The sequence below is a fragment of the Corylus avellana genome, chromosome ca1 (assembly GCF_901000735.1).
Source record: "Corylus avellana chromosome ca1, CavTom2PMs-1.0".
Taxonomy (NCBI): domain Eukaryota; kingdom Viridiplantae; phylum Streptophyta; class Magnoliopsida; order Fagales; family Betulaceae; genus Corylus; species Corylus avellana.
Window position 1 is genome coordinate 1,202,458 of NC_081541.1, and position 17,221 is coordinate 1,219,678.

Sequence of the window (17,221 nt, forward strand, 5' to 3'; positions counted from 1 at the left end):
TTTTATTTATGTCATTTTAATTTTTTTTTTAATAAGGATTGTATTTTTTTTCTTTAAAAATCATATTTTTCAACTTTTGGAAAAAAGAGATGTGGAGATAAATACTAGGAAATTTTTTTGGGAAAACAGAGATGTGGAAGATAAATAATCAGATAAAATTTTGGGAAAAAAGAGATATGTAGAGAGAAATAATATATTAATGAGATGGATGTGTGAACATAGTCTCATCTACATGTAGCGATGCACTGTTCACAAATGTTTTGCTTATCTATTTTAAATAAAAATAAGAAATTGCTAAGCCATTGTGAGTGCTCTACATGATTTTTCTTTTTTAGCATTTTAATATAATTTAGTATCAAATATTCTTTTGCACTTGGAGAAAAATATATAAGGATATTTTGATATACATATTTCTTACATGGTGCTTAAGAATGTTAAATTAATCACCAAAAAGATCACACGTACATGCTATTAAAACACGGAAAGGTTAGGTGCTCTCCTATTGTTTTTATAATGTTCTCTTTGTGTCTTTCTGGTCCTAGCATGTGGATATTATTTAAAACAAAAACAAAAGGAAACTGTCTCTTATTTCTCTTACTTGGTTTTTTAAAAATAATATGTACCAGATAACACAAGAAGAACACTAGGAAACCACCTAGCTAGCATTTCCCTCTGATAATTACCACATGTTAATTAAGAGATAATTATCAATCTATTAGAGTGGTTTGTGATTAATTACTATAACATTACTTAATGACATGTTTATCGTTTGAACGAAAATTAATTTCCTGAATTAAGATGTATGAGTTATTTTCCATGCGTGGTCGGTGAGTTTCCTCCCATACAATACAAGCCATGTGTTCAAAGCACAGGAGCAACATCTAGAAGAAGACCCACATGCAATTGAGGCTACAAAAACGACTTTCTTCTCAACGACTCAGCAATTCCCCATTTCGGAGAGATTACACTTGCCTTCTCTTTTCAACCCTTGTATGCATGCACTACTCTCCTTTCTAGGAAAAAAAAAACAAAGAAACAAAAACAAAAACGAAAAAGAAAAAGTCTTGTTCCCCAACTTGGTACAAATCATGTATTGACATTGAACTGGTCCAAATCTTGTTTTGAATGTTTCTCCCATGAATTCATTAATTTCATCATCAACTTCTTGTCGTGTTGGATTAATTGGTACGACAATATTTTTTTTGATGGTGTTACCGTGTGTACGTATTTTCTTCCCCCTCACCCCCCTATAAGATAGAAATAAACCTACAAATTAAATGATGATTTAAATTTACCCTTATCAATACATGGGAAACAAGGACAGAAAACTCCCTCTCACAAGAAAATAAATAAATGTAGCATATTTTCAATGATGGACCTATAGGCGGCTAAGGGAGATCGATTTTATTTTAAAATTATGTTCAACTTTCCTGATTAGACACACAACATTAAAGATGTTGCTTAAAACTTCTAATGCTTTAAATATTGAGCAACGTATGATAAACTATAATTAGTGTATATAAGGACAAACACAATATTGGTGCATCTATGATCTATTAGACCAAATTATCAGGATCTAGCATCGAGACTTACTAGGACAAGCCAGTTGCCTTATATTTATTCAGAGAGACAAAGAAGCCAGCTGCTTTATATTTAAAAATAGAAAATTAATTTTTTTAAATCGGCCTCCCACGTTGGAATATGTACTTCCGAACTTAAAGGAACCATTATAATAGAACACAAATTAAGCAAATAAATGGTTACGTTATATTAATAACCGATTTTTTCCACAAACACAATCACAGCGCGTGATATTTTTTGGTATTTAGCGTTGTATTTGGGGAGTTTTAGGCAAAACTTTAAAATTTGGCCTTTTTTTTTTAATATTTAAATATTAATTAAATAATATTTATTTTAATATGGCAGGAGATCTTTACTTAATAAGCACCAATTCCGCATTTAGCAATTTTTTCTTTGAGACTAAAATTATCATTTTGACCTTACTCTTTGTTCTTTATACTTAAATTAAGCATGCTTATTTTTGTCTTTCAGCATTTTCGTAGATTGCAAAATAACCATTTTAATCTTTTTGAAATGTGAAAAGTTGAACATTTTAACCTTTTGTGAGGGGCTGAATTTCTGCAAAATAACCACAACAAACAAGTATGTGGGATTCTCAGATTTTTTTTTTTTTTTTTCGTTCTTATTTTATATAGGGCCTTGATATTATAAACAAATCATATTATTTTTTAAAAAACATGTTGACTGTTGAGGACCTCGTGGCCGTTGTGCAGAAGGTCTCAATCTTATAAAAAAAATAATATTATTTTTTAAAAGCATGTTAAAGGCCTCAAGAAAGCATGTTGGGGCCTTAATATTATAAACAAATAATAATATTTTTTTTAAAGCTTGTTAATAACCTCAAGAAAGCATGTTGATGGCCTTTATACAAATTTTTTTTGGCTTTATTTAAAATATTTTGGGCCCTAAAATTTTTTTTTTTTTAGCATTAAAAATCTGGGGCTCTAGGCATCAGCCTAACTCGCCTAGCGGTTGGGCTACCCCTATATATATATATATATATATATATTAAACTTTAAATTGCGAAAATATCTCTATCAAGTTCCGATGGTGACTTAGTCAAGTCTCGCGAGTCCCAACCGAGTTCAAATAGGGTTCCAACGGGGTCTTGGTGGTGTTCCGATGGGGTCTTGACGGATCTCAATTGGGTCTTAACCGAATCTCGGTAGGTCTGGACTAGATCACAATTGGTTTGAGCGAGTCCCAACAACATCCTAACCGAGTCTCATAGGTGGCTTGATCAAGTTTCACTAGATCATAACTGAATCTTGACAAGTCATCAGGTTCCGACCGTCTCACTGACCAAAAGGCACAAAATTAGTTTGTTTGTGATGTTGTTTACCACCCTTGTCCTCATCTCCCTCTCTCTCTCTCTGTCCTACGTGGAAATAGCACCGATTGTAGTAACTGTAACGCGGAGCTAGGTTGAAGATTCTTTGGTCTCCTCGTCACCAAGTTCCAAAACTCTGACTTCTTTTCCATTATATATATATATATATATATTTTATGTACCTCTATTGACGACCCACATTGAGAATTGCTATACTTACAAACAAGTTGTCCCAAATCTTGGTCCGAATCTTTTTTTATTAAAAAAAAAAAAAAAACTTAACTATAGTTTACTTAACTACTGCCACGTCAATAGGGAACAAGATTCGGGACAACTTATTTGTAAGTGTGCAATTCTCACCCACATTTGCCCTCATCAATTCAAATAGGTTCCAAAGAAGTGGTCAGCGATTGGACTTGCTCACTCTTTGAACCTCTTGGAAGACAGTTCCTATGACCAAAGACCGGTCTCAATGTAGAAAATCCACTCGGCTATTCTTGGTCAAACTTTCTCTTTTTCTTTTTTCTTTTTTCTTTTTCTTTTTCCCCTTTCCAAAATTCCAAATCTGAGTCTTCCTTAAATGCCATACTGTCCCTTCTTCCTCATAACGCTTTCACCTCTCCATACTCGTCCTTCGTAGATTCTTCCTTCCTTGTTCCCACAACCCCAAAGCACTACAAACTGATCACTACTGCATTTCTTCTTCTCTAGTGTTCTGTTTTTGTTTCTTTTAGACAATGGTTTTGGCCTTTTGCGACAAACCCGTTTGCAAAAGCTTTTCATAAATGTCCAAATTTTGCAGTTAAAAAGCACAAGAAAAAAAAAAAAAAAAAAAAAAAGAGCCTCTTTTTAGCATCGATTTCCGAAACCCACCTCGTATTTTGGCTAAACTCTATCTGCGTGCCTTTCTAGCTTTGTCTTTCCTAACAAAAGCTAGCAGGCTGTATTTTGAGCAAACATTTGTCATCTCCTAGACTTGTTTTTGGGGTTCAATGGAAAACATGGGAGATTGGGAGCAGAAGAATCTTCTACATGAGCTAAAACAAGGGAGGGAGCTAGCAAGGCAGCTCCAAGGCCATCTCAATGTGCCATCTTCATCGCACGAGACCCGCGAATTCTTAGTAACAAAGATCTTGACTTCGTATGAGAAGGCACTCTCAATGCTCCAGTGGAACAGCTCGGTGGGTGATCAGCCGCAGCACACAGGAGGTGCAGTTTTTCGAATGTCCGAATCCCCACCTTCTCTTCCTGGTAGTCCACGGGGCGAAGATTCCGATCCGGAGCACAGAGATGCCTCTCGAAAGAGGTAATTTCAAGTCTACTAAATAGCGTTTGATTTCAACTGCCTAATTGTTAGGTATACATTAATGTTTGAGTTTTTGTGTTTCTGCAGAAAGGCTGTGCCAAGGTGGACACAACAAGTGAGAGTTAGTCCGGGCGTGGGACTTGAAGTGCCTCCTGATGATGGCTGTAGCTGGAGGAAATATGGGCAGAAAGAAATTTTTGGTGCCAAATATCCGAGGTAGGACATAATCCTGCACAAACCTGTTTTGGTTCTTAGCTTTCAAATAAGAGATTTTGAAAACATGCCCTTTTTTTATGCATGGGTTTTGAGTTAGATTATTGATGCAATATGACTATGTGGAAGCGAATAAAACAATCTATGAAGAAGGATAAATAACTCTTAGATCTTGAGTCTATCAAGGATCTGAGAGTTTTTCTCAAAACAATAGAGTCTATCTAGGTTTTAAAGAAAATATGAAGAAAACTCCTCTGAGTAATTCTTATTAAAAGAAAATTGATCAAATAACATAAAACTGTCATTTTCAAGAGGCTATAATTATATATATATAGCCATAAAACCCTAGTACTAATAAAGAATGAAATTAGGGCTCCCACAACCCTAATCAAAGTAAAACAAGTAAACTAAGTCGGTTTAAAACAAATAACGGCGGAAAAATAACATAGGAAGCCCCGAGTGCGCTCGATCGCAGAGTGCGATCGATCGCACTACCAGGGACTTGTGCGCTCGATCCTGCGATCGATCGCAGGTGCAGTCGTAGTTCCAGGGACTGCTGCAATCAATCTTGCGATCGATCGCCGAGACAGAGGCCAACAGGGGTGCTGCGATCGATCGCAGTTCCAGGGGATACTCTTTTTGCTGCGCGAGTCTGGGATCTTGTCACCATTTTCTGGGGCGTCTTTACACATGTATCCCTTCGGGTCTTCCTCATATACTCCCAGGCATTGTAGTCTACATCATCCTCCCCAGGTTGAACAGAATTCGCCCTCGAATTCGCATCCTCTTTCGACGAATCATCTATAAGGGGCACCAGATGTTTGACGTTGAAGACATCGGAGGTCTTGATATGACTGGGCAACTTCAACTGATATGCATTGGGGTTGATCTTCTTCACAATCTCTACCGGGCCAATCTTGCGAGCCGCTAATTTATTGTACTCACCAATAGGAAATCTATCTTTGGTGAGCACCGCCTATACAAAATCACCTTCTTCAAATTCCACAGCACGTCGCTTCTTGTCCGCATCCGCCTTATACTTGGCTGTAGAATCTTCGAGGTTCTTGATGGTTAACTTGTGGCCCTCTTGTATATGTGCAATAAGGTCCTCCGCCTTGGTATGTATGTGCTTTAAATCAGGGAGAGGTGCTAAATCCAGTGGTGCCCGTGGATTACTCCCATAGATAATGGTGAACGGACTAAGGCCGGTGCTCCGGTTGACGAATCGGTTGTAGGCAAACTCAGCTTGGTACAACTGCTGGTCCCATGACTTGAGGTGTTCTCCCACTAAACTTCTAAGCAACGCCCCCAACGACCGATTAACAACTTTTGTTTGCCCATCCGTTTGTGGATGGTAAGCACTACTAAAATCAAGTCTCGTGTGAGATAACTGTCATAAGCACCGCCAAAAGTGGCTAAGGAATCGTGTGTCGCGGTCGGAGACGATGGACAATGGAAGGCCATGGAGGCGGTATACCTCCCGAAAATATAATTGCACCACGTGCACGGCATCAGCAGTCTTTTTACACGCAATAAAATGAACCATCTTAGAGAATCGATCTACTACCACAAAGATGGAATCATTACCTTTTTGGGTCCGAGGTAAACCCAACACAAAATCCATGCTCACGTTAGTCCATGGGCCCTCCGGAATGGGTAGTGGCATATATAACCCGGCATTTGTAGCCGTTCCTTTTGATACTTGGCACACCCTACAGTAGCGTACCAACTTCTCCACCTCCTTTCTTAAGCTTGGCCAATAAAACTTCTCCGCCACCAGCTGGAACATTTTGTCCCGCCCCATGTGCCCTTCATTATGGCGCTCTTGAATAATCCGCAACCAAAGACTACCCTCGGGGATGCAAAGCTGAGTGCCCTTGAAGAGGAACCCATTATGCAGCCCAAAATCACTCCGATTACCCAACAACACCTCATCAACAATTGGGCCAAAAAGAGGGTCAGTTGATAAAGAATCCTTTAAAAGGTCAAAACCAATTACCTCATTTGCCATGGTGGTCAAGAGTGTCGACTTCCGGCTAAGGGCGTCGGCCACTTTATTCAAAGCTCCCGACTTGTGTGTAATGGTGAAGGAGAACTGTTGCACATATGCAACCCATTTTGCATGCCGGGAGGAGAGCTTATCTTGACTATTGAGGTGCTTCAACGCCTCATGATCCGAGTACAAGATGAAATCATTGTAGGCAAGGTAGGAACTCCAATGCCTCAAAGATTACACCAAGGCGTAGAACTCCACATCATAGGTACTATAGTTGAGTCTTGAACCACTCAACTTCTCACTAAAAAATGCCACCGGTCTCCCACCTTGACTTAGAACCGCTCCAATACCGGCTTTGGAAGCATCACAATGCAACTCAAAATCCGGAAGGACAAGTAGTGGAGCCGTTGTCAACTTGAGTTTAATTACCTCAAATGCTTCGATAGCCGCCTCACTCCAAGAGAATTTTCCCGCCTTCATACACTCCGTGATAGGTGCCATGATGGTGCTAAAATTATGAATGAAGCGCCTATAAAAGGACACCAACCCATGGAAACTCCTGACCTCGTGTAATGTGGTAGGAATGGGCCAATCCCGAACGGCCGCCACTTTTGCTTCGTCCACCGCCAACCCATCTTTAGACACCACGTAGCCAAGGAAAAGCACCGAATCTGTCATGAATGAGCACTTGGCCGGTGATGCGTAGAACTTCTCTTTCCGGAGCACTTGAAGTACTTCCCTCACATGTAGAAGGTGTGTCTCTCTATTGGGGCTGTAAATGAGTATGTCATCAAAGTATACGACGACAAATCTCCCAATAAAAGGCCGAAAAGCTTGATTTATCACCCGCATGAATGTACTAGGGGCATTGGATAATCCGAACGGCATTACCAACCATTCAAAGAGTCCTTCCCGCGTCTTAAACGCTGTCTTTCACTCATCATTCGGTCGCACCCGAATTTGATGGTATCCACTCCTTAGGTCCAGCTTGGTGAATATCTTTGCCCCACTCAATTGATCTAACAAATCATCCAACCGGGGAATAGGGAACCGATATCTCACGGTGATCTTGTTTATGGCCCTACTATCCACGCACATCCTCCATGAGCCATCTTCTTCGGGGTGAGTAACGCCGGTACCGCACAAGGACTCAAGCTCTCCCGAATGTGTCCTTTGGCTAATAACTCCTTCACTTGTCGCCTCAACTCTTCATGCTCTTTGGGACTCATGCGGTAGTGTGGTCGATTGGGTAGGCTTGATCCCGGCACCAAATCAATTTGGTGTTGTATGTCGCGAAGAGGAGGGAGCTCATCGGGTAACTCAACCGGAAATACATCCGCAAATTCTTCGACTAACCCATTGGCTTCTTCCGGCACCTTTTCTATCTTCTTGCCTTCTTTACACACTAGTAAGTACCCACAATCTGCTTCGAGCATCTCCTTAACGAACTCATGTCTGGCCAACAATGTTTGACCCGTTCCGGTTGAAGGTTTGGGACATTCACCCGGATCGGGTAGGAGAGTGAGCTTCACATTGTCAACCAAGAAGCTGTATGTGTTCTTCCTTCCATCATGATGCGCATTCTTATCATATTGCCAGGGTCTCCCCAGTAATATATGGCATGCATCCATTGCCACCACGTCACACCACACTTTATCCTTATATCTTTTCCCAATTGAAAAATTCACAAGGCAACGTTTAGACACAATTACCTCATCTCCTTTCTTGAGCCACTCCAAGCGGTATGGTGTAGGGTGTTTCTCCGTTGCAAGGCCCAATTTTCGAACTGCTTCCTCAGCCACGACATTCTCACAACTGCCCCCATCAATAACAAGTTTGCACCCTTTGCCTCCAACCGTACAAATGGTGTGGAAAAGATTATAGCGTTGTCTGTCATCTCCCTCTACCTTCCGGGGTGTATAAGATATCCTTCGCACCATCAATAAAGGAGTGTCATCCCTAGTGGCAAATTCTTCTTCGGCCTCATCAAAGTCATCGAAGTTTGCTGCGAGCTCTTCTCCATCGCCTTGCTCATCGAAGGTTTCTCCCGAATCGACGAGTAGGGCCTTTCCATACTTCTCACCCTTGCGACAATCTGCCATCCGGTGACCCATCTCTCCACAACGAAAACGCTTGGGCCCGGTTGCAGCTCTGGGTCGGCTTGGCTGCCCCATGGGTGTGGGGTTCTTACTTGTGCCGTTCACTTGGGAAAGGGCCTCCCGAGTTGTGAACGGAACTCTTGACCGGTTGTTACTTCCACCGCCACTATGTCCAAATGAGTGGAATGACCCACGTGCCAACGCCTTCTCAATTAGCAATGCCCTTTGATGAGCCTCCGACACCTTGGAGGGGTCAAATAGGTTCAATGTGTCTTGAATTTGTGGCCGCAAACCCCCAATATACCGGGACACTAATTGCTCTTCCGTCTCGGACAAATCAACTCGTGTCAATAATTTGTAGAACTCCTCCATGTATTCATCTACGGACTTCGAACCTTGACTCCAATTTTGCAACCGTTGATACATGGTTCGTAGGTAATTGTGTGGCAAAAAGGCGGGTCGCATCTTCCCCAATAATTGCTCCCAATTGTCTAGTTTTCTCTTGCCCTTACGTGCCCGAGCTTGCTTCAATTGTTGCCACCATGCCGCAGCCCTTCCCCGAAATTTGGTTACGACCAAAGAAACCCGCTAATCTCCCGGTACCTCTTTGAAGTCGAGAATCTCTTCAACTGCCACCACCCAATCCAGAAATTCTTCAGGTTCAAGACCCCCGTGGAATTCTGGAATCTCAAGTTTGAACCCGCTCTCCCATCTATTAGCATAAGCTTGCGCAGGGGGTTGACGGCCCTGCGTTCGGCGCTCCGCAAAAGGGTTTGCAGATCCATACCCGTCGTCGTCTTCGTCTTCCTCCTCCGCCATGCGTGGTGGGGGTCGACGTAAATGCCAGTCATGGAGGCGTGCGTCGGCCAGTTGGGTGGTGAGGTCTTCAATTTGATCCCTCATAGCCGCAATCTGCCCTTTCTCGCGCCTTCTCGGTGTCACCTCATGTTCTTCATGAACTGAATCATCGCGTTCATACACGTCATGCAAGGTTGCAAAGCGGTTGCCCTTCCTTCCTCTTGTGTTTGGAGCCATGGAAAGTGACTGTGCTCTGATACCAACTAATGCAGTATGACTATGTGGAAGCGAATAAAACAATCCAAGAAGAAGGATAAATAACTCTTAGATCTTGAGTCTATCAAGGATCTGAGAGTTCTTCTCAAAACAATAGAGTCTATCTAGGTTTTAAGGAAAATATGAAGAAAACTCCTCTGAATAATTCTTATTGAAAGAAAATTGATCAAATAACATAAAACTATCCTTTTCAAGAGGCTATAATTATCTATATATAGCCCTAAAACCCTAGTACTAATAAAGAACGAAATTAGGGCTCCCGCAACCCTAATCATAATAAAACAAGTAAACTAAGTCGGTTTAAAACAAATAACGGCGAAAAAATAAGATAGGAAGCCCCGAGTGCGCTCGATCGCAGGTAGAGTGCGATCGATCGCACTACCAGGGACTTGTGCGCTCGATCTTGCGATCGATCGCAAGTGCAGTCGCAGTTCCAGGGACTGCTGCAATCAATCTTGCGATCGATCGCCGAGATAGGGGCCAACAGGGGTGCTGCGATCGATCGCAGTTCCAGGGGGTACTCCTTTTGCTGCGCGAGTCTGGGATCTTGTCACCATTTTCTGGGGCGTCTTCACACATGTATCCCTTCGGGTCTTCCTCATATACTCCCAGGCATTATAGTCTACATCAATTATTCTTAAATATGAATATAAATGCAACTAAATTTCAGCAGCTTTAACTCATGACATGAATATGATATTATCATTAAACTGTCGCTTATTTAGGAAGTTTAAAATAATAAAAAAAAATGAATTTAATCATTTAATTATACCAAATTATTAGCCACCTTCGAAAACCAACAAATCTAACCTACTATTAGACTTGTGCCCAAGTGGTGAGCAACTCTGATATGTCCCTTTAAGCTTCATGTGGTCCTGATCGAACTTTATTGATCTTCATGGGCATTAAAGGAAGTTTTCACACCAAAACAACGTAGAGTGCATATACAATAGCAGAATTGCATGGGAATTGCCTATTCTTTCATGCACCCGTGAATCCTTCTTAACCTATTCCAATGATTTAGGCTCTATACATTGAAATTATGTGTACATCTTCTTTTTCTCCTTAAATCTGCATGCCCTCAACAATTGATTGTTGGAATTTGCAGAGGCTACTATAGCTGCAACCATCGAAATGTCCAAGGCTGTCTAGCTACAAAGCAAGTTCAACGATCCGATGAAGACCCAACTGTCTTTGAAATCACTTACCGAGGAAGGCACACGTGTGCACAAGCCTCCCACATAAATCCTCCCCCAACATCTCCTGAAAAACAGGAACAAAACAACAAGCACCAACCGCCACAAAATCAGCAGCCATCACAAGATGATCAAATTCAAAAGCTCTTGAACTTCCAGACAACCCTCAAAGTAAAAACGGAAAACTTAGACACCCAGGGCCAGGGCGACGTTGCTGTGACCAGCCCTCAGCAGGTACGGTTCTTCTTTCTGCTTTCACATGGGCCACATGGCTCATTTAAAATTTTTGGGAGCTCGGCTAATACTAAAATTTGAGCTCGGCTCGGCTCGCCAAAGAACTCGGCCAAGTACTGACCCAGCCGCTAATGCAGAGTTTAGTGTGTTTTTTTTTTTAAAAAAAAGTTTTTACAAAAAAAAAAAAAAAAAAAAAGGAAAAAAGTCGGAACAATTCAATTGGTGGACTAAATTGGATGGTCTCACTTTTTACTCTATTGACATGGAGGAAGCTACGTGGTTGGAAAAAGCCTTTAATTAATTAAGGTGGTGAAAGATCTAAACAACGCTAAGGCCACGAGTGCGAGTAATTTTAAAAGTTTATTTTGTGTTACTGTAATGTCACTCAAAAAGTGAGATAGCTTTTAAAATCACTGTTTGATAAAAATTTAATAATAATCAATCAGAAGTCTAAATGTGATTTTTTTTTTTTTTTTTTGATAAGTAGAAGTTCAAAAGTGATTTTAAGAGTCATACCATTATTAGAGGAACACATAAAAGTGACACAAGAAGAACTTGTAACAATTCTCCACTAGCCTTGATTTTTTTTCCTTTTTTTTTTTTTTTAGCTTTCTTCCTGTCTTGTTGGGTGATTCTTAAAGAAGATGTCATGAGCTTCTTTCATGATATCCACCAAGGCTGTTTTTTTTTTTTTTTTTACATGTTTGGTATTCCAATTTTGTTGTCTGGATTTGGAAACTTAAAATTATTAATCACATAGAAAATGGGGTCTCTATGCATTACATAAGAAAGAGTTTTGTTGAATAAAATAGAGAAAATTACACTTTACCTCTCAAAGTTTCATTCGATTTACAATCTGACATTCGATGATTAACAATTTGCAATGTATCCTAATAAAGTATCAAAAATTTGCAATGTGACTCATCTGTTAATAATTTCTATTTTCTTTTATGGAAATAAATAAAAATACTTAATTGCCTATATATATATATAAAACCCTCCAAAAAATAGAAAAAAAAAAAAAAATTGCGGGTGGCTACCTTTGGCCATTTGCATGGCCAAAAGGGGTGGGCGACCACCCCCAAATGGCCAGATTGGGGGTGGCTAATTTTTATTTTATTTTATTTTATTTTGTGATTTTGGTTTATTAACTTGGGAGCATTTTTGGAAATTATTAAAATACATGGCGGCAATTTTGAAAATTTAAGACAAAAAATGTACGTGCTAAGCACGTGAACAATTTTTCATCAAATTGGACGGAAATAGTTAACGGGATGGTTCCATTGCAAAATTTTGATAGTTTGTTGGGTTACATTGTAAATTTTTAAATATTGAAGGTCAAATTGTAAATTGGATGAAACTTTGGGGGGTAAAGTGTAATTTTTCCCGATAAAATAATTATTCCAGGGATCCTTAATGAAGCATAATAAAAAATAACAATTAGTCACACAAGACACCAAAATTTAAGTTGTTCGGCTTAACAAGCTTATATCCACTGGCGGAGACGATCTAAAAGAAAAAAAAAATTCACTAACAAAACGCGGAGTACAAAGAGTAATATAGAAAATGACTCATATCCAAAAGTTCCAATACACCTAGATCTCACTCACACCAAAAGAGGATACTCTTATTTGTTTAAGCACTGAATTGCCAAAACAAGTGAGAAAAATTAATCTTCTTCATGTTGCTCTGGAGATGTATCTGTTTTTCGCTCTTTTCTTCTACCCTACGAAGTTGCTGCCTTGCTGCTTCTCTTGCATGAAAATGACCGAATAATGAGTACTGTAGTAAAATGAAAGTCAAGCCATAAGAATCTTCTTATTGAAGTAAAAAGAAAAAACTTATTTTCCGTCGTAGCGAACCCCACGAAAAAACGAAAAATATTTTTCAAAAATCATTTTAAACCGAAACAAACCGACTAGGGCGCCTAGAAGAAAAGTGAACAAAACTTCACTGAGAAGTAAAACCAAGAGAGAAAATGTGTAGCTAATAAAGCACAACAATGGAGCTCACCCTCTGAATTGTATTTTTCCTTTATATCACTAAACATTGTGGAAGATGAGTTAAATTTGTCGTTTGAGGAAAAGGGATAGTTGTTCACACACCAGACTACTACCTACTTGAGCTAAAGTCGGTGTTGATGCTATCTATCATCAAAATTCAAAAGAACAGAAAACGCGTTCAATAGACAAACTTCCTGACACAATTTTTCCACGAAGTCAGCAATCATCAATGGTTTGTCCCTACTCACACGAGGAAGTTCGTTTTCATGTCAAGTCTTCTCTGAAGTTTCTCTCTAAACATTATTGATGTTTGTTTCACACTCAGCCTTCAGTTTGTATGACAACTTGACGTACGTTGTTGAATTTCCTTCTTTTTATTTTTGAATTTCTTTATCTTTTTCTGATTAAATGTTCTCTTGTATATTTTAAGTGTATATTTGGATGTGCCCATTGATTTTTAATGAAATCCTTTTACTGGTCAAAAAGTAATATTTTCCTCTCATTCTTCTCTTAGAATAACTTTATGTGTCTCTGCCAATCCGTAGAGTCTGTTACCTTTTTTCTCATGGTTAGTTACTCCAAAATTGACTTTCATTCAGGCCTCGAAATTGTGGCCGGCATGATACATGCTTAAATTTTTTGTGTGACATTCTTAGATATATCTTTTCAATTTGATACATTCCACCTTTCACATTATGCAGGATACCTTTGATCTGTGTCATTTGTTTCAAGGGGAACAGTTCGATGATAACAAGGACGATAAAATAGAAACCTCTATCTCCTCCTCTCTTATTACTACCATATCCTCTTATGCTGACAATTTGGATCCATTGGATCTTAATGAAGACCCACCGGATCTTGCTAAGGAAGCACAGTTGCAATGTTACGGTATGTATAGACCAATACTTGACTAATAAATCAAACAACATGGGCCCTAATTACCTGATTGTTACCAAAAATCTACAAAATGTTTTAGCAAGAACAACGGTATTTGAGTGAAACGTTTAACATCCAATAAGATTTTCTTTGGAATAATTTTCATGTCAATGACAAAAGAAATAGGAATAAAAGTTAGAAAAGATAAATCTCATATAAAAAATAAACCTCAAATGAAAAAATATCTATTGCTCCGAATTTTTTGGTAGTAGCAATTAATTCTTAGGCTCTAATTTTTCGTAAATTACTAATGATTCACTGATGCTCTTTGCAACTATTTTCACAGTTATTCCACAAAGGTACATGACTTGCCTCCTTTGTTCAAAATTCAACAAAGAAGCCAACATAGGAAATTTAATCCGAGTTAGATTGTCTTGCCACTAGTCAGTAAACATGGACTCATGTTTGGAGGTCCAAACATTAAATGTTAAGCATGATGCAGGTGGTGTGTTATCACTTTAGTGGTAATAAAAATTGGTTTAGACAGATTTATTTGTTGGTATTTAATTTCCACTGCAATGAAATCAAAATCATGTCTGTTTTAAATTATTTAAAGTTTCCTTTTTTTTTTTGAATTTTTTATATTGCAGAATTTTTACCGGAACCTATTGCAGGGGAAGGAATTGAAAAACAAATAACTTCAGAGTCTCAAGGAATGGTGTTTGACGTTGAAACGGTTGAGATGAAGAGTTCTGGTGAAAAAATTGGGGTAGAATTCTGAAAATTCTAAATTACGACTCCAAACGACACCTATTCAAATGTCTAGGTGATTCACAAATATTAAGCGGAATAAGATCTGACCTAACAATCAATAATCAACCAAACACAGATATGTAATGAAAATCAAGAACACAGATATTTGGTTACGAAGAGGAAACCATTTAGAGAACTTTCTAAATGTAAAACCTCTCCGGGGCAGCCAAACCCAGGAAATCAATCCACTATAAGAAGAATAAGGAATACAAGAAGAATTACAAAACCTTTGCAATTTACTCTTCCTTGTACACGACAAGCGACCCACTTGACTTCTACCGCAGTAGCCATTTCCAGAACATCTGGCACAATTCTTCTATAAGATTTCCTTTCACCGGAACTCCGATTGGCTTCACGTATTTAATCCCTTCTCAAATAATCTAGAACAATATCTCTCTCTAAGCTCTCTGATTTTGCTCTCCAAAAATACGTACTTATAAATGTAGCAAAATCGTGTTTAAATAGAAAATACACAACATAAGACTGCCGTGTCCGGACATGGTAGATCTGAGGTCCGGACATGGCTAGGATTACTTATTCGTAACCTAGTGATGTCCGGACCTCCAATTCGTGTGTCCGGACATCTCAACAAAAACGTGTTCTCTGGAACTGATGTCCGGACCCAACTTCTGGAGGTCCGGACATCTCCTTCAAAAACGTGTTCTGGAACTGGGGTCCGGACCCGGGGAAATGAGGTCCGGACCCTGCTTGAAAAATCAAGTTTCTGGAAATGGGGTCCGGACCCGGCTTCTGGAGGTCCGGACCCGGACTGTCCAGTCTTCATCAACAACTCCGATCGATGGGCGTTTGTGGTCCGATTGAGCTGAAATTTTGCAGGGACGTTCATAACACATGAATCTACATTATGAACGGTGGAGATTGGATTCTGAGCATTCTATATCAGTGTTTGAGCCGTGAACAGTAGCATTTACATTTTGGAACTGAATTAAGCCAACACAAGAACTAACAAACTCCCCCTTTGGCAATTCAGTGACAAAACCAAAATGTCGAGCCAATCCCATCATCTCCCTCATCTCCCCATATTTACTCCCCCTTTTTGTCACAGAATGACAAAAGGTCTTCATGTTTCCTGAAACACTTCACAAAATACATCAAGGCATATGTGGAACAAGAAGACATAAATAAAACTCATGAAAAAAAAATGATGCGTGATTATAAAGAAACATCAGCAAAACTCCCCCTCAATGTATGACTCAATTAACAACAGGAAACTGGAAATGCAAAGCATGTTTCTCCCCCTTTAAAAGTTAAATGAACACACATGATAACACATCAAGGACTCATGTATTGCACAATGAATATCCAAAAGCTTTCCTTTTTTTTTTTTTTTTTCTTTTTTTTTTTAAAAAAAAAACAAAACACCAAAGAAAACTTGTATAGATAAGCAATAGATCATGCATGCTCGTATGAATATCTGAACAATTCGGAGTGATCAACAAGCTACACTTACACCGTAAGTGTACCATATGCATGACACAACCTTGGTCTGTGAATGCAGTCAAGTAGGCAATAATCAGAAATCTCATGTGATGGTGTAGTGTGTGAGTACTCCCATTAACTAAGATTTCATCAATGAAAGGTAAATCTAGGCAGACATTTTGTAAAGGAAGACCAGCAGTCTGATTCAAACCACAGTAAAACCTTATAATGTTAGGACTAGATTCCCTCATCCGATACACTCCCCCTGAGACTGATCATTTTCTTTTACCATGTCCTTTAGTAATCATCTATTTCCACAATGATTTGATCACTGATTCTTTCTTTAGGGACAGACAGAAGCAAAACTAAGTCATTTGAGCTTATTTTATCCCTTTTTTTTTTTTTTTTTTTTTTTTTTGGAAAATGTTGGAATTTTTTAGGAGCTAGGTTCAACTAACGAGTTGGTCAAGTGGATAGAACTGACACAACCTATCTTCCAAGCAAAATGTTTGCTCCAAATTCCCAAACACATAACAAAAATCTAAACCTAATGGGGGCAAAAAGTGCACAATTTCGAACATGAGAAAAACTGACTCTTACTCCTTTAACAGTCTTCAGAAAAACAAGGTTTATCAGAAACATATGGAGCCATAGATGTAAATTGCAGAAATATTGACCCCACTCATATGTAATATATTCATTTGAGCACAAGACATGAGAAACTGAGTATCTAACAATTAAAACAATCTAAAAGAATAAAAAAATCAAAGAAAATAAAAACAAAGCAAACAAAAATTAAGAAAAAAAATGCCCTAGAACAGCTATAGACAAATATCAATATGCTCAATTTCTAGGCATGGTCTATGTGCCCACCTAATCTAGGTGAGTCCATTACCACTCACCCTCAATGGGTGAATGGTATTAATCTTCTTGACCCAAACTTTCTTCACATCAGGGACAACTGTGTGACTCTTATCCAAGACATCTAACCGTGTTACTACGTCTCTCATCATGTTGAATAATTTCTCATAACTATTTCTAGCATGGAAATATTCTCTTT

General features: G+C 39.0%; 2 protein-coding genes across 2 annotated transcripts in view; both read left to right on the forward strand.

The window, feature by feature from the left end:
* Positions 1 to 17,221, forward strand: part of LOC132191612 (RNA polymerase sigma factor sigE, chloroplastic/mitochondrial-like) — a gene marked incomplete in the record, with an annotated part of 32,431 nt that overhangs the window by 5,045 nt on the left and 10,165 nt on the right.
* On the forward strand, positions 3,904 to 14,689 carry LOC132162249 (probable WRKY transcription factor 53). Its single transcript, XM_059572512.1, has 5 exons — positions 3,904 to 4,217; positions 4,305 to 4,433; positions 10,708 to 11,029; positions 13,734 to 13,920; positions 14,559 to 14,689. Exons 1-5 carry the CDS (start codon positions 3,904 to 3,906, stop codon positions 14,687 to 14,689), a joined length of 1,083 nt encoding a protein of 360 aa, XP_059428495.1.

Coding starts and splice junctions, on each gene's coding strand:
- LOC132162249 (XM_059572512.1), top strand. CDS start 3,904: ATGGAAAACATGGGAGATTGGGAGCAGAAGAATCTTCTACATGAGCTA. Junction 4,218..4,304: donor AGAGATGCCTCTCGAAAGAG/GTAATTTCAAGT, acceptor GTGTTTCTGCAG/AAAGGCTGTGCCAAGGTGGA. Junction 11,030..13,733: donor CTGTGACCAGCCCTCAGCAG/GTACGGTTCTTC, acceptor CACATTATGCAG/GATACCTTTGATCTGTGTCA.